The 25935-nt window shown below is 39.3% G+C and overlaps 1 protein-coding gene across 1 annotated transcript in view; it reads right to left on the bottom strand.

Annotated features, from left to right (window-relative positions):
• The window catches only part of KCNH1 (potassium voltage-gated channel subfamily H member 1), a 543998-nt gene that overhangs the window by 166404 nt on the left and 351659 nt on the right, over positions 1-25935 (bottom strand). Inside the window, exon 10 of the mRNA XM_069108778.1 lies at positions 18224-18420. Within this exon, the coding sequence (XP_068964879.1) occupies positions 18224-18420 (197 nt within the window). The remainder of the gene's footprint in view (positions 1-18223; positions 18421-25935) is intronic.

The following is a 25935-nucleotide window of genomic DNA, read 5'->3' as shown; positions in this document are numbered from 1 at the left end:
GTTGTGAAGATCAAATAAGAGAATATTTAAATAGTGCTTAGCATAGTTTCTGGCACATAAAAGGTGCTTAATAAATGTTTATTCCCTTCCCCTTCCATCCTTCACTTTCCATTTGTACAATATTTTTCCATACATTTCTTTATAAACATTATCATTTTGTGATAAAGAAATAACATTACCTTGGACGTACATAGCATTTTATTCCATACTTATATATTCATTATCTCATACAAGGAAGGAAAAAGCATTTATTAATTATCTATTATATGCCAGGTACTATGCTTAGTGCTTAACAAATATTATCTCTTTTGATCCTCATAGTAACTATTTGATCTAAGCGCTATTATTTTCCCCATTCTAGAGTTGAGGAAATTGAGGCAGGCATGTTAAGTTGCTTATGGAGGGTCATACAGCTAGTAAGTTCTGAGACCAGATTTGAACTTAGTCTCCTTGACTCCAGGCCTAGTGCTGTCTCCATTAGGTCACCTAGCTGCCCCCAAATGGCAGATATAATCTATATAATAAAATCTATAACATGCAACATGTAATATATAACATATAATATGACAATAAGAGCATAAAAATAAAATTATAATGTGATATAATATATCAATGTAATAATATATAATGTATAACATATATGATATGCAACAGAGGACATAATAAAGTAATAGAGGATATAATAAAATGACATAATATGACATGATACAATATATGTAATTAATATAATATATGACATGATGTGACATGAAATAATATAATGTAATATAACTTAATGTAACATGACATAATATAGCATGACATAATATAACATGGCATGACAGCATGACACACAACATGGCATAATATAACAAACATAACATAACATGATATGACATGATATGATATTATATGATATATAATGTAATGTAATATGATGTGATATAATATAATTAATATAATATAATACTATAAGCTAAAACCCTTAAAACATTTCTGAGACTGAGAACTCTTGAAAGTTAAACTTGCCTATAAGGCAGCAAGACAGGTATTGTTGGCCCCATTTTCATGTATGACTAATAAGAGTTTCATGCAGGTTAAATGATTTGCCCAGGATCACACATAGGCAGAGTCAGGAGGAGACCCTGAGTCTACTGATTCTTACTGATCATTTTACTCTGTGTCCAGGTAGACTGACAGCTGCTAAGGCCAAGGACCACAACATCCATTTCCTCACACCAGTGGGTATTTGATAAATGCTGTCAATTGACAAAGGCAGCTTAACACACCAACATCCAAAAGCCTGAACTGTCTCTTCATGGGTCTTAGTTTTGAGTATTTTATGGATGGATGCCCAGACAAAATGGTCCCTGCCCCCAAAGGACTTAGAGTCTGTGGCATGTGCCTGGACACAGACAGACAAAGAGAAAAACTGCAGTCAAGAAATCCTCAACGAAGACACAAATAGACAAGAGGGAGCATTTATAGGGCAAGGGACGAAAAAACCAAGAACAATGAAGGACTGACATGAATATGTTTTAAAAATTGCCTTGGTCTTTAAAATTCCTTTGCTAACTGAGGCCCAGGGGAGGTCACTGAGATTCAGCAAAGAGGCAACTCAGCATTCCTTTTATACTCAGGGACCCAAAATAGAATGACGGAAAATGATGGGAGGCAGTAGTGTTCCCAGGTTAAAACAAGGAGAACCAGGAGACCCAAATCAGTCACTGACTGTGTAAGCTGGGCTGTTACTTATCACCTCTAGGTCTCAGTTTCCACAGCTGCAAGTGAGGCTGAACTTAATAAACCTTATTATCAACCTTAATGAAAAGTTGGGAAGGGCTGGGGAAGGAGACCCCATGGCTCTCATTCAGTATCTTTAGAGGGTATTACCTCCAACGAAATTTAAGGTATGCATAGGAGGTATGCCTTTAGAACTAGAAGAGAGACTTTCAGGCCCACCATCTAATCCAAACTTTTTATTGTGCAGATGGAGAAACTGAGGCAGAGTCATTGGTCCAGAATTTGAACCCAAGTCCTCTCATTACAATTCCAGTGCTTTCCCATTATTGCTTTCACTTCTCAATTTAGCTAAAAGGTTGCCACCATGCTCTCACCATGGCTGTGTTGCTAACTGCCTGCCTGGTCCTTTCTTGGTGCAAATCATCAGTCAACATAGGTCTCCTAATGAAAAACTGAAGGTCATACTTTCTCACTGAGATAGACAGGAAGAAATTGCAGCTCTGAATATTCCCAACAAAGGCCATTACAAAGCTTGTATACTAATGCCCCAGTACTGAGTGACAAGACAAATAGAGGCTTCCCATGAGGATCAATTCTCCTTATTCTGACCTATCACTGAACTGTATGCTCCATTCCCTCCCTCACTTGAGAATTCATAGATAATAACAATAGCCAATATATATATATGTATATATATATATATATATATAAAATACTTCTCAGTTTATAAAATCAAATGTAAAGTGCTTTGTAAAACTCAAAGTGCTATATAAATGCACTATTTGTTGTTCAGTGGTGTCCAACTCTTTATGACCCTATCTGGGGTTTCCTTGGCAGAGATACTGGGAGTGATTTACCAATTCCTTCTCCAGCTCATTTTATAGATGAGGAAACTGAGACAAATGGGGTTAAGTGACTTGTCCAGGTTCACATGAACTCAGATTTTCCTGCCTCTAGACTCAGCACTCTAGTATGCCACTTAGCTGCCCTAAAAATGTACTAGATCAAGTGCAATATTTTTTATGTCCACAACTAAATTGTGAGGTAATTATTGTCATTCCCACTTTACATTCAAGAAAACTGAGGCATAGAGAAAAAAAACTTGTCTAAAATCACACAGAGCTAATATGGGGCATAGCTCACATCTGAACCTAGGTCTTTTCTTGCTGTACATCTGTCTCTCCTCATCAAAGTACCTTATACACAGTAGATGCTTAATAAATGTCTGTTGAACTGAGTTGAATAAGATTTTTACTATACCATTGCTACTCTTTTAGCATATTGATTAGAAGATCACAAACCATGAAAATACCAGTTTCCCTTCTGAGAAGCTGACATCCTTTGATAGTTGCCAAGAAATTACTGCTTAATAGAATTTAAGGGAATGGAACATAAGTGTGTAAAATTTTTTATAACTGTCTCAGAAAATGTACGTAAGACACATTTTCAGGTTTAATCTATATTATTAACACTTTCTAGACAATCAATAAAATAGAAATTATGCTCTGCTTTATAGCGTTTGCTGATTTCTGGGGTGTAAAGACTCACATTGAAAATTTAACAATCAAGTTAATTCCAACACACCTGTAGGAGGAAGGCAGTATAACCCCAATACCTCCTGAGCCATTCTCTGGCCAATACCTCTTAATTGGTCAAAGAACCATAGAGAATATCAAAGTCCATCTAGATCAGGGACCTTTAACTTGGGGTATGTGAATTTAAAAAAAAAACTTTTATAATTGTTTTTTCAGTATAATTGGCTTCCTTCGTAATCCTACGTAGTTTGTTTTATTCATTTAAAAACATAATTCTGAGGAGATGTCCAAAGCCTTCACCAGACTATCAGAGGAATGAGTCTCCCTGCCACCGAGAAATTATTAAGAACCCCTGTCCTAGACCAACCTGAACCTAACCAAGAATCTCCTGTATAAAACTCCCAGACAAATAACAATCCAGCCTTTGCTTAAAGACATCTAGTGAGAGTGGAGCTATTATTTCTCAATGTAACCTATTCCACCTTCTAGATAGTTCTACTTTATAAGAAGTATTTTCTTACATTAAGTCAAAATCTTCAAGGTACAGTGTTCCTTTTCCTTTCTCACTCTCCTTCACCCTCAGCTCCTCTGCTCTAGGATGAGGGGTTCCTAAACATGTTGATCTCAGACCCCTTTACACTCTTAAATGATTGAAGACCACCCAAGGGCTTTTAAAATGTAGGTTATATCTATAGATATTTATTATAGTCAAAATTAAAATGTCTTAGTATTATTATCGACATAAGTTTTGACCTCATGGACCTGCTAAAAGAGTCTTAGGCTACACGAATCATGTTTTGAAATCACTATATAAGATAAACAATCCTATTTGCTTTAGCTAATCCTCAAAGGGTGCCATTGCATGCATGCCTTACTTGCTTTCTCTGAATGTTCTTCACCTTAGCAATGTCTTACCTAAAATGTGATACCCAGAATTGATAACAATACTTGAGATGCCATCTCACTAGGACAGAGTACAGGAGAACTATCATCTCCCCTATTATCAGGACCATACCTCTTTTAATAAAGTCTACAAATCACTAGCTTTTTTGGTTTCCATATCTCACATTATTGATTTATATTGAACTTACAGTCCACTAAACTGCCAGAATTTTTCTTTAGACAAATTGCTGTTGAACTGTATCTTTCCCATTTTGTATTACATAGTTAATTTTTTGAACCCTACTGAAAGATTTTACATTTATCCCTAATAAACTTAATTTTATTAGTTTGACCTGTGGTGATAGATGAGAAATGTCTTTGCTAAATCCTGACTGTCATCTAACAGTTTAGCTATGTCCAGTGCCCCAAGGTTGCTTGATATGTTAAATAATTCAGTAAGGACATTTCTAATTTTATTCCTATGTCCAATCACTGAAAGGGGCAGAAAAAGAACTTTTGCATAAATAGAAAAGATGACATCAATTTGTGAAGTTTATACAGTAATGCTTCTTTTGTTTTTTCCATGGCACTGGATAAAATTTAAAGAGAGGCACCTCAATGTTAGGTGGACCTGGCAGAGAACTGTTCCTTTAATGAATGTATTTAGAGGACTTGTTTGAATTCATAGAAATGACTGGGTGTGTACAGCATTAGGGTCTCTCAGCTCACCTGTATATGAGTTTCTAGTTTGAAGTGTTAAAACTAAAAAAGTGGTCAATCAAATAGGTGTTTAGTCACTATGGGACTCTCGTTGCTTCATAATTAACAGAAGAATAGATTTTGTAAGTTTTACCTCATAAGGGAAAACATTAGTCACTGACCACCAGCAGGCTCTGATTTGAGGCATTAAGAGTGGTGGCAAAACTAGTCCTGGAGAAGGAGAGTTAAGAAACCAGCAGGAAAGTCAGTGAATGAGAGGGTTTCACCTGCTGTTCTGGGAGCCTCCTGAACAGATGGAGAATTGCTGGAAACTCATTGGAAGATGGCTGAACCCTATTGCAGTAGGAGCTGTTGTCCACCAGCACCATCTATAATCTCAGGGAGGAGAAACTTCTCAGAGGTGACTGGTTGCTTTCAACTACTCTTTTTTGGTATGACAGTAAGAAACAAATGGGAAAAGATAGTGGCTTTGCTGTAACAAGAGACTTAGATTTGACTGGACAATGCAGAATACTATTGAGTAAAGAGCTGGCAAGACTAGTTCCTAGAGACCCATGCTGAGGAGTTTTGTAGTTCTCTCTGACTTAAGGGAACTATTTATCACTACAATAGCATGCCACTTTTTTTAAGCACGTTGTAAAGAATATTTGTAAGCCAGGTGTGATGGCTCAGGTCTGTAAACTCTGTTGCTGAGGGGTCCAGATACTGAGGCTTAGATTGTCCCCCTCAATTATCTTTTCTCTATTATTCAAACACTTCCTATTAACTAGTTTCCTTTCTACGTGCCCAAGTTTCCTCAATGCTTAAAAAAGCTTCATTGATGCTACTATCACCTCAAATTATCAACCTTTATTTTCCTTCCCTTTCTTAGTGAGACTTCTAGGAAAATCTTTTTATTCTTGGTGCCTAAACATCTTATCTTCTCATTCTGATTGGTAAGTCTTTCCTTCATCTTACCTAGTTCTGGACCCACCACTTCCTGGCCATCTCCAAGTCATGCCACCACAATGGCCTCTTCCTCATTTTCCTCCAGTCAGAACTTGAACTCCTACCCCTGGGAAACTGGGCTCTGATTGATGAGCCTGATAAACGCTTCTTGATTGATTAATTGAAGTAGAAAAAAATGAAACATCTGCATTTGATCCAATCATTTCTAGAGTGGTCAGAAGGAAATTCACTGTGAATTTTTCCCCAGGTAAGAGGGGATAATATAAGAACTGATCCACCTTATTTGGCTAATGACAAGAATCCCTTAGTGATAAGTAGCAGAAAAGTCAAAGTCAAAATATACAAAAACCAGAAATCTAAAAACCAAATTGGCTTAATTAGAAAGCTTGGCAGCAAGGAAAGAGCTCGACAGAACAGGCATCTGAGAGACTGATTGGAAAAAAGGATAATTCATGGTCTTCGATGCTACCAGGCAACCAACTGCGGAGGAAAAAAGAGGATGGGAAGATAAAGAAGGGGATGGAGAGACGACAACTTTTGTACATGAGGGGAAATATGTCTAATAATGGTGTAAAAATCTTGTTGGATAAGCAATCTCTGAAAGTTGAAATTTCATACTTGTAAGAAAAATTCAATAAAAGGTCTATGATAGTCCCTGTGTCACAGTGAACACAAAACCTGTCTTGTAGTCCGAAAGACTTTAGTTCGAATCCTGCTGCTCACATATACTGGACACAGATCCAGGTGTGGCCTATGATACATGACCTGGGCAAATCACTTAACCACTCAGAGTTCCCAGTACAGAGATTCCACACTAAGAGTTTTATACCTGGGGCGGCTAGGTGGCTCAGTGAATAAAGCCCCGGCCCTGGAGTCAGGAATTCTCAGGTTCCTGAGTTCAAATCTGGCCTCAGACACTTAATACTTACTAGCCATATGACCTTGGGTAAGTCACTTAACCCCAATTACCCTCCCCCCCCAAAAAAAGAGTTTTCCACTGGAATTAAATCACTAATTGAGACTAAAGACACACACACACACACACGACAGAAACACAGAGGTATGATATATTCCTATACCATAATCCTATAGGCTAACTAAATGATATTCAAAGAGAGGCTAGAAGACAACTTCTCAGGGATGCTTTCAAAGGATTCCTGCCCTGAGGAAGAGACTGGACTGAATGAACTCCAAGATCCCTCCCATTCCAGCTCTCAGAGTCAATAGTTACATGATTATGGCACTGAGATCATGAGACTGAGCTGGAAATATTGAACAAATGGAGCGAGAAAACACTAATGGAAATTTCCATTTTTCATATGTTGCCAGAAACCTTCAGAAGATAAAATTTGGTGTGAGATATATGACCTTTTCCTGGAAATGAGTCATTTTAAGCCCACAAGGAATGGAAATAGATTTTACTTGATTTTCTGTAATGGGCATAAACTGGTATAGGAAATAGCTAAGGGGAAACCACTAAGTGAAAATGATCTCTCCAATATTAATTTTGGTATTTTAGCAGAATACATAAATAAAAATAAAACCATCTCAGGGTTGCCCAAGCATAGAGGCAGAAACACAGACCTATGTGTGTGTGTGTGTGTGTGTGTGTGTGTGTGTGTGTATGCACACACGTGTGTGTATATGTATACATTCATTGAAAAAGATGAAATTAGTAATTCAAAGTATATATCCTGTAGGAAGTCTAGAAATTATTTATATGTACCTTCTTGAAGGTCCTGGGAAAATGTCTGCTCCAAATAAGATAGAGTAGGTGTCTGATCAAAACTTGGATATCTGACAAAATAATATTTAAAAATATGCTATGAAAAAATGAAGCATATTTGGAAAAATAAAGAATGCTCAAGCAGGACTAAGGTTGCCTTTACTAGATGGCAGTTGAGGTAGAAATGTGAAATGACAGGACATAAAGTGGCTTGAGGAGCAAATATAATAGAGTTGGAAGACAAAGATAAAAGGTTCTTTAAATAAATCAAAGGTAGAGAAGGAGCTGACCCCAGTGAGTCCACTGGGTGATTACACAGTTGCTCTCTGAGATGACAAAAAGATTGAAGAGAAGACTCAGCAATTATTTGCTTTGTCCTTTCGTAGAAACATTATCTTCCCTACTGGTTTGTATGTTCTGTAAGGATAGGGACTCTGGTCTCATTTACCTCTATATATATCAAATCTAACACAATGCCCAGTGCATGACAAACTTTACTCAATATCTGGCCTGATGATAAATCTTTTTCCCAGTACACTGTAATCCTGGGGGACACCATAACTCCCTGTCCTTCCCTCTTCACCCAGTTGTGTATGAGGAATAGTTTGAGTTGAGAGACAGCATAGTAGAGAATGAGTTGATCAACTTAAACCTATAAACCTATGGGTGAGTGTTCAGATAGGTTAGAGGGGCATCTCTCAAGGATAGAGCAAAAAAAAAAATATGGGTACCTTGTATCATATTCCTACCTGTCAGCCCTGTAAATGACTCAGTCTGTGTAAGATTCAGGGCACTTAGGTGGCACAGGGGATAGAGTGCCAAGCCTGGATTCATCTTTCTGTGTTCAAATCTGCCATTAGACATTTATTTGCTTTGTGACCCTGGGCAAGTCATTTAATATTGCCTTAGTTTCCTCATTTGTAAAATGAGCTGGAGAAGGAAATAGCAAGCTACTCCAGTATCTTTGCCAAGAAAACTAAATGGAGTCATGAAGAGTCAGACATGACTGAAAATAACTGACCACCACCAATGACAAAGATTGTGGAGGGAAGGTGACTGATGGGTAGAATTTCTATTTTCTCTGATCCCTAACGTAGCCTACAAATTACCCTTAAATACTAAGTAAATCTACTCATGTTTTAAGCCTTATGAGCATGTGTATTTGTAATTCAATTGAACAAATATTTACTGTGCTTACCAGGTCTACACTGGAGACAAAGGTAAAAATAAAGGGCAGGGATTGTCCTCAAAGAGCTTTGATTCTACAGGAGTAGGGTCAATGGGAGATATATGCAAGTTAAATTACAAAGAAATTTTAAGAGGTGATGAACATGAAAAACTGTGGGGATCAGGACCAGAAATATGCTTTGAAGGAAGCAAAGGAATCTGAGGTCAGGCAGGACAGTGTTCTAGACATGGGGCACATTCCAAGTAAAGGTACAGAGGTGGGAGATCAAATTGTACAAAAAACAGCAAGCAAGCTAATTTGGTTGTGCTTTGGGTGGGATGTGGCGGGGGCGGGGGGAGGATGGAGAGAAGAGAATGAGCATTTATATAGGGCCTACAATGTTCCTGGCACTGTGCTAAGTGCTTTACAAATATTATTTGTAAGTGATTGTATTATAAAATACTGGAAAAGGTTAATATGAAAAGTCTGGAAAGATAGCTTAGAGGCAGATTGTAAAAGGGTGTAAATGGAAAATAGGAGAGTTGGTGACTGCCCCAGAGGACACCAGATCATCTAGGTAAAGACAACAAGCCAGAGAAGTAAGAAGTCCTTCAAAGTGGATGTCAACAGGGCACTTCTGATATAAGGGTTACAAAAATGTATTCAGTAAAATTGAGGGAGAGGATCTCACACTAGAACTGCCTTCTAAAGCAGAAAGGTCAAAGGTTTCTGTCTAAATATAGCCTGAGTCAATCATGCTCAGCATATTACAGTGAAAACCAACTCCATGCTAACCTAACAAAGACACAGACATTTCAGCTCCTCTCTCAGAAAGTCAAGTACAAATTAAATATCATTTGGGATATGATCCTACTGGATAATCACTTGACCCCTACTTAGTTGGCAAGGACTCTGGCTTGAATGTTTTCTCTCCAATCCCATGGAGCAAAAGCTAAGTCAGTGCCCATAATAAAATTGTCTGGAAACTTATGCCCTGGTCTACTGTCCTATGCTTCTCAATTACAGAGAAATGATGACCAAGGTTGGAATAAGATAGATACTCAGGTCACAAAATGAAACCCAAGTTGACAGAATGCCATCGATAATGAGTTATAATAGGGACCTTGCTAAATGATGGAAATGCACCTGGCCCAACCTTGCTTTTCTTTTAACGGGGATGAATAGGCTGAGTCACCTATTTTCACCCATTCAGTTTCCCATGAGAACAATGGCCAAACATGGGCAACAGTTCATGTTGCAGTAGGAAGAGGATTGGTTTAGAAGTTAGGAGTCTTGAGTTCTATCCAATCAACAAGCATTTTTTAAAAGAGCCTACTATGTGCCAGGCATTATGCCTGAAGATACAAAGATAAAAGGAAAATGGTCCCTGTCATCAAAGGACCATTCTAATGGGTTGTGGCACTCAGAAGCTGTGTAATATTGAGAAAATCCCTTCACCTTTCTAGGACTTACCTCTACCATGATGTAGTTGGATGACATGACCTCTAAAGTCCCTTCTAGATTTTACATTCTGAGGTTCTGTGAGAGCCTGTGTTGGTCAGGATTGGGGGGAGAGGTACAGTCCATGACGGAAGAAAAGGGTAAAGGTAACTTGCTCATAATTTGGCAGAATTTTTAGCCTTTGGTTCATTATGCCACATTGAAATCCAATGAATCAACTGCTAGGTCCAGACAACTGAACCTAGGAGCACAACTTTCTCACAAAGAGTGTATCAGACTAACAGGATTTGGAATTAATGATAGTTAGAATTTACAGAGCGTTAAAATATCATCTTATTCTGTCATTGCAACAACCCTGGGAGGTAGGTGCCATTATGATCTCCATTCGACAGATGAAAAAACTGGGGCAGGTAGAGATTAAGTGACTTGCTCAGGGTCAGACAGCTAGTCACTGTGTGAGTCGAGATCAGTGGTGGGAAAGTAACCTGTGGCCTTGAGGCCACATGTGATCTTCTAGGTCCTTGGGGGCAGCCTTTTGACTGAGTCCCAGTTTTACAGAACAAATCCTTTTATTAAGGGAATTTGTTCTGTGAAGTTTAGATTCAGTCAAAGGACTGCACTGGAGGACCTAGAGGGCCACATGTGGCTTCGAGGCAGCAGGTTTACCCCCTCACTACTCCCCAGTTCTAGACTGCAATGCAGGACTTTCTACTTTGAGGTGTAATACTCCATTTCTCTGTCACCAAGCTGCCTAGCTAGGCCATATTGTCTGAGTTCTTATGGTGAGGCATATTAATAGTCACTGCCATTTATACAGCACTTTCAAGATTGAAAAGAACTTGATGCATATCATAAATAATTTGAACCTTTCAATAATCCTGTAAGTCATCTATAAGTATTTTTCCCACTTAACAGATGAGAAAACTGAGCCTCAAAAAGATTAAATAGCTTGCCCACAGTCATGTAGCTAATAAGTTGCAGAGGTGGGGTCTAAAATTGCTTTTCCTGACTCCCAAGTTTCGTATTCTATACCTTCACTTTGAGACTATCTTCTGGATAAAGTCAAGATAAATGACCGTTCTCCTCCCCCAACTCCTCTTCACACCTCCAAAGCTACTACTCTTTCTGCTTTATCACTGGAGGAAATTACATCAGGGATTAGTCTGGCAGATCCCATTCTTCATAAAGTCACTCTGATTAACAGACCAGGGTGCTGTGATCTTCATAGTGCTTACACATGGATTGCTGAATGATTCATCCTGGATACTGTCCTGGTCAACTGTTTCCTCTTTTTCATTTTTGGGCCCCTGATTGGCCCTTGGACTTCCCAGAAGAGAGAGGTAATAATAAGTACAGACAAAGTAGGATATCAGAATCCTAAGTATTTTAAGTGGGAAAATCATCAGGAAACACCTTGAAACTTTATTATAAAGCACTTCACTTACCATCAGTTATGACCTTGGATTATCCACGGACACAGAAGTTAAAGTTTTGGGTTTTCCTGAGAAGTAGGATAGTTTCCCCCATGACATCCCACTTCAAGTCCTGGTTGTACAATAAATCACTAGTCTCCTGTATCTTGGTAGGAGACACAGCATTTCCCTTCCCAAATTACAAAAGCTATATGGAATAATCCTGACATTGTAGACAAAGAACCTAGGTTCAAAACTCACCTTTAATGCTTACTATTTCTGGGGAAAAATCACTTAACTTCCCTCATCTATAAAAAGAAGGGATTAAATCAGCCAGTTAATTCTCTGAGGGTCTTTCCAGATCATGAGAAAACTAGGTGGCACAGGACATGAACAGGAAGGCCTGACTTCAAATTCTGCCTTGGATCCTTGCTAGTTATAGGAATTGGAAAAAGTAACTTAAGCTCTCTATGTCTGTTTTCTCAACCATGAAATGAGATTAACAGTATTTAACACACCTCCCAGGACTGTTGTGAGATAATATTTGTGAAGGGCTTTGCAAACCTTTAAGCTCTATGGAAATGGTAGTTATTAGTAGTAGTGTGTTAATAAATTATTAATATTATTAATAATTAATCAATTATGATAACCATATTAATCTCATCATGACAAGGAAACTTTATATAGTATATATAACACTTGTTCCCTGACGCCAGAATTATCATGGTGTCATCTGAGTATGTTAGAGGAATCAGTGTAAACACACACACACACACACACACACACACACACATACTTCCTTTGCCTCTATAGTTCTTTTTGAATCAGGAGGAACTTGATAGTGACTTATCCCTCTCCCTCCTGAGCACATGGTCAAGCATTTCCTAGTGCATTGTTTGTTTGTTTGTTTGCTTGCTTTTTGGAGGGCAATCAGGATTAAGTGACTTGCCCAAAGTCACAGGGCTAATAAGTGTGTTAAGTGTCTGAGGTCACATTTGAACTCAGGTCCTCCTGACTCCAGGGCTGGTGCTCTATTCACTGAGCCACCTAGCCGCCCCTTCCTAGTGCATTGTTAAAGGATGACAGCCTTTGGAGTTGGTATTTCAATTCTACAATTGCCATTACTACAGATGAAAGACAGGAGATGTTGTGAAGATCATTTCAACACAGAAGGTCTTTTTTTTTAATTGAAGGATGATATTTCTGAGGGCTTTTATTTATAACCAAGTCTTTCATTTCCCCAAAAGTTTCCATGCTTATACATGAATTTGTTTTGGGTTGGGATGAAGCTTTTAGGATTGAAATGTTGACCTATTCTATGTATGGATAATACTTTTCCCAAAGATTTGGTATTATCTTTTCTAAACTAAAATTCCCTTTGATTGATGTATACTGAAAATGTTCATATCCAAGATGATTCACTATGTCAATCTCACCTTTAGGAAATAAGCAATCACTAAATCATATGGTGTCTTCCTTGAAAGAAGCCTTGGTATTGAGCCCACTTATCTTCTAAAACTCCCCTGACCCAAATTAATTTAAAAAAAAATAAGAGTGCAAAACATCCAAACACACAACAGATATTGGCTAAAAGTAGGAGGGCTGAGAACCACCCTACCAATTAGCTAAATGACAATTATCGAACAAGCTGACTGTTATTAATGGCCCAGTCTTTTGACTGTAACCCATCCTCTAATTATAGTACATCTCCTGCACTGTCCAAAGGATTTCAGTGGGGGAAAAATTCCGAACTCTCATCACTGAGGCAGAAGGAACCACCTTCCCAGGACCTAGGAAGCTGTGCAACATTGAGAATTAAACTAAAGGGGAGATAAATTATAAAGACAATGAAAAAGAGAAGTTCACTTTTTGTTTGTTTGTTTGTTCTTTGGAGGGGGAAAGGGCAATTGGGATTAAATGACTTGTCCAAGGTCACATGGCTAGTTCACTTTATGATACTCTGACAGAGCTATTGGTAAGGTAAATCAGGGCAACAGCAGGATGGCCCCAACAGGAGATAAGAAGAGGTGACGAAGAGGTTGCTAATGTTGCCTACCAGCAAAGGGATCTTAGCTATTAACCAACTGAAAATTGTGTATAAGCATAGTGTTTTGTACATGATTGATACTTAACTTTTAATTGATACTTTAATTTTTATAAATTATATTAAGTGAACTGGAGTTACTATGCATTAAAAGAACCCTCCACTACCTTTAGGTTAGCTCCTAGAACCCTGAGGGGGAGATGCAGTGAAGTTCTAAAGACTTAATCTCACGATGCAAGTGTGGCTGCCAGAGTGAGTCTCAAGCTTGTATGTGTTCTATGAGTGCAATGCCCTGTTGGAAATGCAAACTTTCTGAAAAGAGTATTTTCTTTCTTTTTTTTGGGGGGGGGGGAAAGGCAGGGCAATTGGGGTTAAGTGACTTGCCCAAGGTCACATGGCTAGTTTTGTATTAAGTGTCTGAGGCCAGATTTGAATTCAGGTTCTCCTGACTCCAGGACTGGTGCTCTATTCACTGTGCCACCTAGCTGCCCCGAGAATGTTTTCTGTATGTCTTTGTCTCCCCAGGGCCTACCATAGTGTTTTGCACATAGTGATCTCTTAATAAATCTTTTTTGGAGCATTTCTCAAGCAGAGAAAAAGATCAATGGAAAGACCATACATAGAATGGAGAGACCAGGGACTGATAGTCCATGACTCCATCTGTCTTGGATTATCCAGAACTCTAATTTCTTCATTAGCTATTTTCCTCTGTGTGATGGGTGGGGAGAGAAGGAGGGCCTTATGTTCTTTCCCAGACATAGTCTCTTGACTCTCTGCTAACCTTATCTAAGTTATCAAATTGCCTCTGTCTCTCCCTCTTCAAAGGAATTTGGTCAAGGGCCTTGTCACAGCCAAAGCAAAAATATGATGATGACCTTGACCTCTGAGGTGAGGGTCAAGATAATAGTGCTTTCACCAGGAACATTAGGACATCCCAGGTTCCCTCTATGAGCAAAGACCTACATGTGGTTATAAGAGAACCTGTTGCTAATGACCACTCAAAATTATCTATACTGAGTCAGAGCTGGAGCATAGCTGGTCAGGCTTCCATGAAGCACTGGGTAGAGAGACAAATGACTGCCATGAGATTTCCCCAAGCCCAGCATTCACATTCTGAAGAGTGCCTGCTTCTCCAGGTAAGCGTGTCCTTAAGGACAGGCCTTCTCTTCATTTGTTAAGCTTCTTGACATGATAGAATGAAATGCATCATTTGCAAAGAAAAATAAAAGCCTCTGGTTCAGAGCACATGTGGTCTATAACGCCAGTGAACAAACACACCAGCTCCTTTGTAAAATAGATCTAGCAAAGTAGGGCAGAAAGCACTGTGTTCCCGGGCATCTTTGCAAAGAATGCACTTAATTTGGCCAAGATACAAACGGCTATAAGAATACACTTCACTTTGCCAGGAGAAAAATAGCTATCAGAGTAATTCATGCATGTAATGTTCTCATCTTCCATGCCCTGTATAACTATGAATTAATTCTCAGAGGGTCACGATAAGAAACTATAGCAGCAAAGCTGAAAATGGCAAGTTCTCATTTCCTAAAAAAGAAGGCACGTCAGACAGGTAAACGTAAACAGGTCCACCTGTCTTTGGAGAAGAAGGCCCTGGGTTCAAACTCTACTTCTGACACTTCCTACCTATGTAACTTTGGGCAACTTCTCTAGAGCTCAGTTTCCTAATTTACAAAATGAGAACATCTAAGGTCCCTTCTGGGCAGCTATGTGGTGCCATAATGCATAGAGTACCTGGCCTGGGGTAGGGAAGATTTAATCTTCCTGTGTTCAATTCCAGCCTCAGACACTTACTAGTTGTGTGACCTTGGGCAAGTCACTTAACCCTGTTTGCCTCAGTTTCCCCATTCGTAAATGAACTAGAGAAGGAAATGGCAAATCACTCTAACATCTCTGCCAAGAAAACCCCAAATGGAGTCATGAAGAGTCAGATGCAACTGAAATGATGGAACAACATGACTTTTGATAAATGATCTCACTTGTATTTCACTTGATCCATTTGCAAGTCGACTATCTCATGCTAAGCAAAACATTCTGAAATTACTATTTGAAAATAGATGAACTTGATCTGCAGGCCATCCACAATGACTATGCTTCCCCTGGGTGACCTGAACTATGTGTTTTTCCACCTGTGTTCTCAGCAACATTGAACACTGATTGCAATCAGCTTGCTTTCACAAAAAGAAGAAATACATACTCGCCAACCCATCCCAGTCCCACCCTACAAAGGAGCTGAGCTACTTGACTAAAGATCCCTATGCAGGAGCCCCACTAGCAAATGTCCTGCCCTCCCAGGCATCAGGAAACTATGCTGAAGCATGAAGGTACTGACCCCCTCCCCAAGTCACCTCCATCTTCACCCCCATGAAACTTATAAGACCTGTGTTTTAACTAATCCCCTGGGTGATTCTCAGGAAATATATAATTCAAATCTGGAATCATAGAAACTGAGAGACTTCCATGGAGGCAAAATCACTGTAAACCTTGTCCAAAGAGATTCTTTGACTTTTAAGCAGGAAAGTTAGGAATAAAGCATGGTGTGGGAAAAGTGGGTCCTTTAGGAGTCAATTAACAATAAGCCTGTAGAGCCAGGCATGCTGGCACAGGCCCATAATCCCTATTACCAGGAAGGTTACGGCTTCTGGACTGTTTGAACTCAGAGGTTCTGAGCTGGGCTAAAGCTAAGGGCTAAGTCTAATGTGGCATCCTAACTAGGTCTAGCATCCATATTGTGAGTCTCTGGGAGCAAGAGGCCACCAAGTTGCCTAAGAAAGAGTGAACCAGGCCAGGATGGAAATTGAGCAGGCCAGATTCCATGCCAGTCATCAGGGAGATTGGCCTATGAGTAGTTCCAGCTTGGGTGGGATAAAGAAACCCCATTTACACACACACACACACACACACACATACACAGAGTCACTAAGAAATAATATATATTTCAGGTCCATAAAGCAAAGCCAGAAACTGATGATAGGCAAGATATTTTTCCCCCTCTTGTCCTTAGTTTGTTTGGGTTTTTTCCTCCCCTGAGGAAAGAAGGAAAAAATATAGGTTTAGAAGGAAATAAGCTTTTATTAAGCACCTACTATATACCAGGGACTGCACTAAGCACTTTACAAGTGTCTCATTTGATCCTTACAAAAACCTTGTGAGATAAGTGCTTTTATTATCCCCATTTCATGACTTGTCCAGGATGTAAGACTGACTGTGAACTCAGGCCTTCCTGACTCCAGGCTAAGAAGCCTATCCACTTTGCCACCTGGCCCCTTTCTCTGCTACATCTTATGATCCTGTTCTGTCACTGAAATTGAGAACTTGGAAAACTAGGAACCCTGAACACAAGAAATGGGTTTGGGGGTTGTGGCTGTGTTGTGGCTGATTTTTTTATTCAGTTGTTTTCTGTTATCATGGCTGAAGATAACCCAGAGAGCAGACTAAAATGTCTTCTGTTTCCTCATCTGTAAAATGAGGCAATTGGTGGACGTGATCTCCAAGGTCCCTTCCAGCTCTGATATTTTCAGTGACCTTTCTAAAAGAATGGTAGAGTGTGAAGGGATCTAACACAATTCATTCATTTTACAGATGGAGAAACTGAGGCTCCCAAAGGTCATGTTGCCCTAGTTCATACAACTAGTTAATGGCCAAGATGAGAATGGGACTAGGAGTCAGGAGATGCTGGTTCATGGCAAACAGCACTAGACTCTAGTCTCTGGTTGTCCGGGTCCAGCATGGCCAAACAAAAGGAAATGGTTGATGAGGATGTGAAACTGGGCATCCTTCAAACCTAACCAATCTTGCTACCTGCTTTTGGCTTCTCATAACCATCATTCAGAATGATGACTTGTCTTCTCCCCCTGCCTTTGTACTGCACCAGGGCTAGCTATCCTGTGACTGATTTAACCAAGAAAAAGCAGGATGAAATGCATGGGAACCAACAAGGATGAAAATCTAAAGGATACAAGACAAATAGTTTAATACTCGCTGAGATCAATGGAGCAATTTGGATGATTTGAGATTTAAAGAAAGCACTTCAGATGAAAAATTGTCTGGCTCATGCATTGTTAATCATTTTCCAAAGCAGTTGAGTTGGCAGTTACAGAAAAAAAAAAATCCTCTGAGATATCAAATTTCATAAATTCCATATTTCCTGGACCTGATTAAATCATTTTCTCATCTCTTTTCATTGCATTACTAACCTGTTAACAACAATCATGCCCCATAGCAAACCACAATCACCATGGAGATAACAGTTTATCTTTGGAAGGCGCATATCTCGAAAATCAAAGACTGGCAACACCTATACTTTGTACATCCTTAAAATGGCATAGGGCCTAGGTGTTATCAGAGGAAGACCACACTAAAAAAATCAAAACCCAAAACCCCACCTCTCCTTCCTGAGAGCACACACACTCCTTCCTCACCTCTACCAAAGGCCATCACTTTTCTCTACTTCTCCACAGTGTGGGCCTCTGGAATCAGGCAACAACAAGATCTCAGCCAAAGTCCTTATCTCTGGCTTCCAACTGACTGTTTTCCAGTCAAGACAGTGGCTCAACACTGCACCAACAAATCCAAGAGGCATTCACTTACTCTTTTCCTTAGATTGTATGTGAGAATGAGGTTTCTTGAGAAGGAATGAGAGAAAGCAGTGTAGAATTCTAGCACTTTCTGCAGAGCGTCCCGCTTAATCACGTGCAGGTCACAGTAGGTTAAGGCTCTGACATTGGCACAGGACTGGGCAAGCGTGGCTTCCTTCCAGAACACATCTCCAAACACATCTCCTTTTCCTAAAAAGAAAAAAAAACAACCAATAAAAGTATTTTCATCCCAGGATAGTTTCTTTATGTCATCCAAATACAAGCTGCCTTCATAGTAGAGACAGGAGGACCCTTAGAAGCACATGGTCCACTTTCTATTCATTGCATCACATTGCCTCACACGGAGAAGAAATAAGTTAATGTTGACTGAGGCCATTTCAGATCAGTGGCTTCCACTCCTAATAATTTGGCTGAGGGCCAAACTCCTCATTACTTCCTGTTAACCAAAGATTTTTGTTGTTCAGTCATTTCAGTCGTGTCTGGTTCTTTGTGACCTTTTGGGGGTTTTCTTGGCAAAGATGCTGAAGTGGTTTACCATTTCCTTCTCCAGCTTATTTTACAAATGAGGAAACTGAGGCAAACAGGGCTAAATGGCTTGCCCAGGGTCACACAGCTAGTAAGTGTCTGAGGTCAGATTTGAATTCATGAAGATGAGTCTTCTGATTCCAGGCCTGGTGCTCTATCCACTGCACCACCTAGTTGCCCCTTAACCACAGATAGACATGGTATTATTGAGTATCCTCCTACCCTAGGAATATATGGATAGGCCATACTTCCAAGAAGCCATTTCCAAATGCTTAGATTCTGAGGAAGACATATGAGCTCACACAACAGGTCATTAGGAGGCAGGGTCTAAAATGCTGAAGGTGTGGGATTTCTGGATTCATATTGTCCTGCATATAAATTTGATCTGTGAAATTGAACACAGTTTTTCTCTACAATATGCCATAACAAGTAGAGCAATATCAGAGGCATCCATAATGCTAGAATGCAATCTGAAAAATGAGAATAATATGTATACTATTGAATCCATCTGATTGTTGTTAGAAAAGCACTTTGCAAACCTGATAGCGCTACACAAATGTGATTTGTTAGTAGTAACTGCTTCCTTGTCTGACAGCGAGGTCCTTCTTGCTGTTTGTGATTGTGTGGTGTGCATGGCTTGAGTGCCAGTGGGATTATTGATTTCTTAACAGGTGCCAGTATCCTAGCCATGCAGAACTGTACCTGCTGACACCCACATCCTTCTTCACTGCCTTCCACCCACCATCCAATTATGTATGCTCCAATACAAAAGAATTTTAATACTGATCTGAGGGAAAATAGCCTCTTTTAAATATTTTTCCCCTGGCCCTGTGCTTTTATTGTTATTGGATCTCTCAGTGAGAAAATTCCCTCTAACAGTACAAGTCAGCAATTATGCTACAATTTATAGTCTTAAAAGAGTTTCCAGGGGCAGTTACATGGTGCAGTGGATAGATCACCAGTCCTGGAGTCAGGAGGACCTGAGTTCAAACCTGGCCTCAGACACTAGTTGTGTGACCCTAGGCAAGTCACATAACCTTGTTTGCCTCAGTTTCCTCATCTGTAAAATTAGCTGGAGGAAGAAATGGCAAACAAGTCTAGTATCTTTGCCAAGAAAAGTCCAAATGGGGTCACAAAGAGTCAGACATGACTGGAACGACTGAAGAGGCAAGAAAGTCCTCTTTAGCAAAGATGCTAGGTGCTGAGTGACTAGACCTGTGACTTTATTGGTACAAGGAAGTCCTAGTGAAGAATCTCCATGTGCCAGCTGGTCCCTGTTCTGCAACTTATAGTCTTAGAAAACTGCCTTGGGTACTGAAAAGGAAATGACTTGTCCAAAGTCACATAGTCAGTATTTGTCAAAGGAAGAACTCAAATTCAAGTTTTCCTGAATTTGAGAACAGTTTTCTAACCACTAGGTAACACTGTTTCTGCATAATTACCGCATTGTAGCTTAAATGATAGTTATCTATGTACTCATCTTAAATTCTCCCTACTAAATTGTGATCTTGGGAACAGTATCTGTTCCATCTTTATATTCTCAGTGCATAGCATAGGGAAAATCACATGGTAGGTGCTTGACAATTTTTTCCCACTTAATAGCATTTTATTTTTTCTAATTACATGTAAAGATAGTGTTCAGCATTCACTTTTTTTTAAGATTTTGAGTTCTAAACTTTCCCCTTCTCTTCCTTTCTCTCTTCCCCCCTTCCCAAGAAGGCAAGCAATCTGATATAGGCTATGCATATACAATCATATTAAACATATTTCCACATTATTAATGTTGTGAAAGAAGAATCAGAAGAAAATGGAAAAAGCTTAAGAAAGAAAAAAAACAAAAAAGGAGAAAATAGTATGATTTGATCTGCATTCAGACTCCATACTTCTTTTTCTGGACATTGCTAGCATTTTGCATCATTAATTTTTTGGAAGTGTCTTAGATCATTGTATTGCTGAGAAGACCCAAGTCTTTCAAAGTTGGTCATTGCACAATGTTGTTTTTACTGTGTACAATGCTTTCCTGGTTCTTCTCACTTCATTCAGCATCAGTTCATGTAAGTCTTTTCAGATTTTTCTGAAATCCCTGCACTCATCCTTTCTTATAGCACAATAATATTCCATTACATTTATATACCACAATTTGTTTAGCCATCCCCCAGTTGATGAGTATCCCCTCAATTTCCAATTCTTTGCCACCACAAAAAGAGCTACTAGAAATACTTTTGTACATGTGGTTGACAATCTTTTTAAAAATTAAATTGGACACAGGAGTTACTCGAATTAGGGATGCTGGTGAAACATCAAGAAACTGGAACTTTAAGAAAGTTCACATCTAGAAACGGATTTGAAAGTCATTTAGATAACAGAGATGGCTGAATTCGTGAGAGTGGAGAAGACTATAGAAAGACAATGTGAGAAAAGCAAGCTGAGGACAGAATCTTAGGCAGGGGGCAGGGGGTGAAGGAGAGAAGCCAGGAAAGGATGCAGCAAGATATATTGTCAGGGACATTAAAGGAAAGCAGCGATAGTGTTCCATCACAGAAGTCAAAGCAGAAGAGTTTCCAGATGGTCCCAGTAGATGTTGATAGTATCAAACACTGAAAAGACATTAAAGAAGATGTAGCACATCCTCTATTCCAGGGAGAAAAGGTCATGAGACCTGATGGTCCATGCCATTCAAAATGAACAATTTCTGTAAAGCAGTACAGATGGAAGCCAAATAATAAACAGTGAAAGAGGATGAGGAGGAAGTTTGGCCAGTTACTACAGATTACTTTTTCAAGAAGTGTGACTCTGAAGGGGAGATATATAGGCTATGTCATGGGCCTGAGACCTCTGATTACCAGGGTGTTGTGACTCTGGTACAAACATCCCTAAATAACAGGAAAGGTGTTTTTTAAGGATATATCTTTTGCTGACCTTGTGACACAGTGTCATCACTGCCCAATCCTTTGGCATATGCTGTGCCTTAAGATCTCAACCTGCTACATGGGAATCTAGACATGCTAGGGCACCATCCAATAAACAGGAACACAAAAATGGGTCTCAGAGGAAAGTACCCAGGGAAACTAAAAATGCAAGTGCTGGACTACCCTGCCACAGAGAAATCACAGTCACTCATGATGATGCCTGTACACTATGAGGGGAGTAGATTAGCTCATTGACTCAGAAACCTGTTTCAGATCTGCCTTTCTAGGTTGCCTACCAGCCTCAAAGGGGACAAGAATGTAATACCCCAGCAATAGCCACTTCCTATTCCATGATCAATTTCCCTTCCTCCCTGATTGTGGCAACACAATGGAGCTCAAGGGAGTTGTTAGACCCAAAGAAGACTGTCCTTGGAAAGGCAAGGGCTGAGCACCTTAGTATGCAAAAAAGTCAGTGGAGAAAGAATGAAGATGCAAGAGAGAGAGAGATAGGATGATTGATAGAAACTTAACCCCAAACAGTACTCTATTGTACAGCTGAGGATTAAAAATAGCTTTGAAAGCATGGTCATTTTGCCTCCAGATTTCCAGGAGAGAAAAACACAAATTTGAATCTCCAGGGAACTATGAGGAACATAGCAGGAAAAAGAGAAAGAAATTACAAATGGTATATAGCAATGTGTTCTAGACATATGAACAGCCTCTCCTTTTACAGATCAGACAAGCCTCAAGGTTGGAATGAGGTACCCAATGGTTGACCATGATTACCAGGACAACTGTTTTCTTGAAAGGCAAAGGAGGCAACTGTAATTTAAGTACTTGGACAGATCTTGAAGTTTTCCTACAAATTGGGATTTTTATATTTCAAGAGACTTATGGCTGTTCAAGTTTTCCAGGTACCTCCTTATTCAAGGCCTTCCAACATCTGACCTGAAGAAAATGGAACTGATACTTCCAACTTCAGGAGCCTAGTCTCTTATTTGTTTCTGAAATACTATGCCCTTTTTCACCCATGAAGATGGTGTTACTGACCCATTGTCATTAGAATATGGGTTTCTAGTTATTTCAAGGTAACAATTTGTGGAATGAGATATGCTAAGCTACTCTCTTGCCTAGTTTTCTTTATGATAGAAGCCAAGCACTTGTGAGATGGCTGCCCCAGCTGAGGGATGATGTCTACAAAGGAATGTCTATCTAGGAAGCTTCTTGATCCATAGACCTCTGACCTTGGTCTCTGCAATACTCTGTTCTAACCAAATAACTAAGCCAGTGGTTCTCCAAACTGTTTTATTTTTTTATTATTTATTTATTTGGGGGGAAGGCAGGGCAATTGGGGTTAAGTGACTTGCCCAAGGTCACGTGGCTAATAAGTGTTAACTGTCTTGAGGCTGAATTTGAATTCAGGTCCTCCTGACTCCAGGGCCAGTGCTCTATTCACTGCACCCCCTAGTCACCCCCTCCAACCTGTTTTGGACTCAGATCCTGCTGTTGCAAAAACCATTAAGAACTCTGAAGAGCTTTTGTTTATGTGGGTTTGAGTATTCAATATTTACCATATTAGAAATTAAGATGCCTTATTATTATGAAGACCTCCTGGACCTCCTGAATAGGTTATAGATACTCTTAGGGTTTCCTACACTAAGCTAACTAGCTCATTTGCAGACACTGAATAAACTAATTTGCAGCTCCTTTTCCAACTTTTCCTTTGTATTCATTTTTTATCAGTATGTTGATGTTCCCTGATAAATAAATGTCTCTCTTACCAAGCAGAATTAGAAACTTTTAGGGCCGCCTGAGAGGGCCCTTGAGAACCCACCTAATCCATCTTGCTTCCTAACAGAGCCACAAAGCCATCCTGGCCACAAGCTGTATCTGGTTCCTAATTCTCTGACAGGTGGAAAGAGAAAGAGAGAAAGATGAATTGGAAAAAGGGGGTCAGGTTTGGGATGGACAAGCTGGGTAGCAGAAGAAAATTAAAAAGTCATTACATGAAGATGACTGTGGAAATTGAGTCTATGTAGGAGAGCAAATGAATCACACTCAACTAAAACTGCTTTGTGTCACATCATGAAAAGAGGCATAAGGACGATGGAAAATGAAACTGGCTCTAGTTCCCACACTTTTCAACTCCACTAAATTTAAATGAAAATCAGGAAAGAAAGGCAGTTAGGCATCTCAGTGGATAGAATACTGAACCTATCAGCAGAAAGATTCAAGTTCAAATCTAGCTTAAGACATTTCCTAGGTATGTGACCCTGAATAAGTCACCTCCTAACTTCCCTGGTTTCCTTTTAAGAAATTTTTTTGAGGCAGTTCAGGGTAAGTGACTTGCCCGGGATCACACAGCTAGTAAGTGTCTAAGGTTGGATTTGAACTCAGGTCCTCCTGACTCCAGAGCTGGTACTCTGCCGTGCTTCCTAGCTCCCCCTAGCTTCGCCAAAGTCGCACCTTCTACAAGAAGCCTTTCCATTAATCTTAATTAAATTAAATTTATTTAAACTTCCTTCCCTTTAAGACTCTCCAATTTATCTTCTATATTTCTTATTTGTGCATAGTGGTTTGCATGTCCTCTCCCCATTAGACCATGCACCCCTTAAAAGGAGAGACTTCTTATTCTTTGGCTTTTGTTAACATCTATAGCACTTAATGTAGAACGTGGCACATTACATGTGCTAAATCAATGCTAATTGACTAACCTCTGTCTGCCTTAATGTCCTCATCTGTAAAATGAGGATAATAGCACTTCCCAGGGTTGCTATGAGAATAAAATGAGATATTTGTAAAGTGTTTTTCAGACTTTAAAGTGCTACCTAAATGTCAGTTTGGCTTTATCATTATTGTTATAAAAATTCAGAAGATCAAAGTCTGAGGGTTGGAAGGGATCTCAGAGGCCATTGAGTCTAATCTCCTCACTTTACAGATAAAGAAACTGAGGACTAAGGAAGTAAAGTGACTTGACCAAAGTCACAAAAGTAGTAGGCATCGAAGGCAGAATTTGAACCCAGGTCCATTGACTCCAGAACAAATATTCTTTCAATTGTTACAAACTGCTTCCTGGTATTAAACTAAAATAAATTAGGGAGATGGCTTTTCCTCCTGGAAAATGTTGTTTGCTTTACAGAGGCATTTGAAACATGAGATAGTAAACATTAATTTACACTTGATTTTTCAGTAGTGAATGAATGATAAAAGGACTTAATAAGCCCTTACTATGTGCAAAGCAAGCTACTGGGTACTGGGGATACAAAAAAGGGTCCCTGCTCTCAAGGGGATTCCATTCTAATAATGGCGGGGGGATAAGATAGAGTGGTGTTTTCAGCAGCAATACCACGCTGACAGCATAAAAATAAAGAGCATCTCTATTCATGTTGATTCTGTTGAAAGGCATGAAAATCTGTTTCCTTTAAGAAAAGTGGAAAGAAGGGAGGCAATGAATAACTAATTGCATTTGCTCTTAGGAAGTTTTCCTTCTCCAGTACTTTGACAGTGATGAGGAAGGGAGTATCATTCATCCCATAGATGCATTTCACGGTTAGATAATTATGATTAATTGCTAGGGTCTGCGGAGTCCCCCATGTTGCCATAACTTGGATTTGATTCTTTTTTTCAAACCAAATTGAAAATTATACTATCTCACTTGCTGTCAAAGCGGCATTTGGGGTATAAATTATCTAACATAGGAAACATATAAGAATATGTGGCATCTATTGAGGGACTGTCAGGTTCAAAACAAATCTAGGATGATGCTCACAAAAGGGAAATTTATTTATGACATATACAGCTTGAAAAAAAACTGCCAAAAACAATATAAAAAAGATTGGTCCCCAGTTGTTCATAAGTCATGTGTGTCACTGGAGGATAAGTTCCCTGATTGAAGCAGACTCTCAGGCCAAGCCCATCTCTGAAGCTATCTTTGTGTCCTGTTCACTAATGTTCAGTGATCACTTACCCAGAAACAAAAGGGAACTCTGGCAAACTGCATTACTGATCTACTGATTTATACCTCTATGTTGTTCATAATGTGAGAAAGAGTACATTAAAACAGTATTCTAATATCTTAAATGGATATCCATGGAATCCAAGTATGTCAGAGATAGAAGAAGGGCCCTTAGAGTTTGAAATTTTGGGAAATGACTATGACATCAATATATAAGGCATTAGAAAAAGTTTGAAGAGACAGACCCACTTTCCTTTTCCCATTTTACTTCTTTCTTTCTTTCTTTCTTTCTTTCTTTCTTTCTTTCTTTCTTTC

This window comes from Petaurus breviceps, unplaced genomic scaffold (assembly GCF_028583685.1).
Source record: "Petaurus breviceps papuanus isolate PSGF00001 unplaced genomic scaffold, PetGlider_PUasm1.0 90434, whole genome shotgun sequence".
Classification (NCBI taxonomy): Eukaryota; Metazoa; Chordata; class Mammalia; order Diprotodontia; family Petauridae; genus Petaurus; species Petaurus breviceps.
The sequence above is the reverse complement of the archived record's forward strand: the minus strand, read 5'-3'. Positions and strand labels throughout refer to the sequence as shown.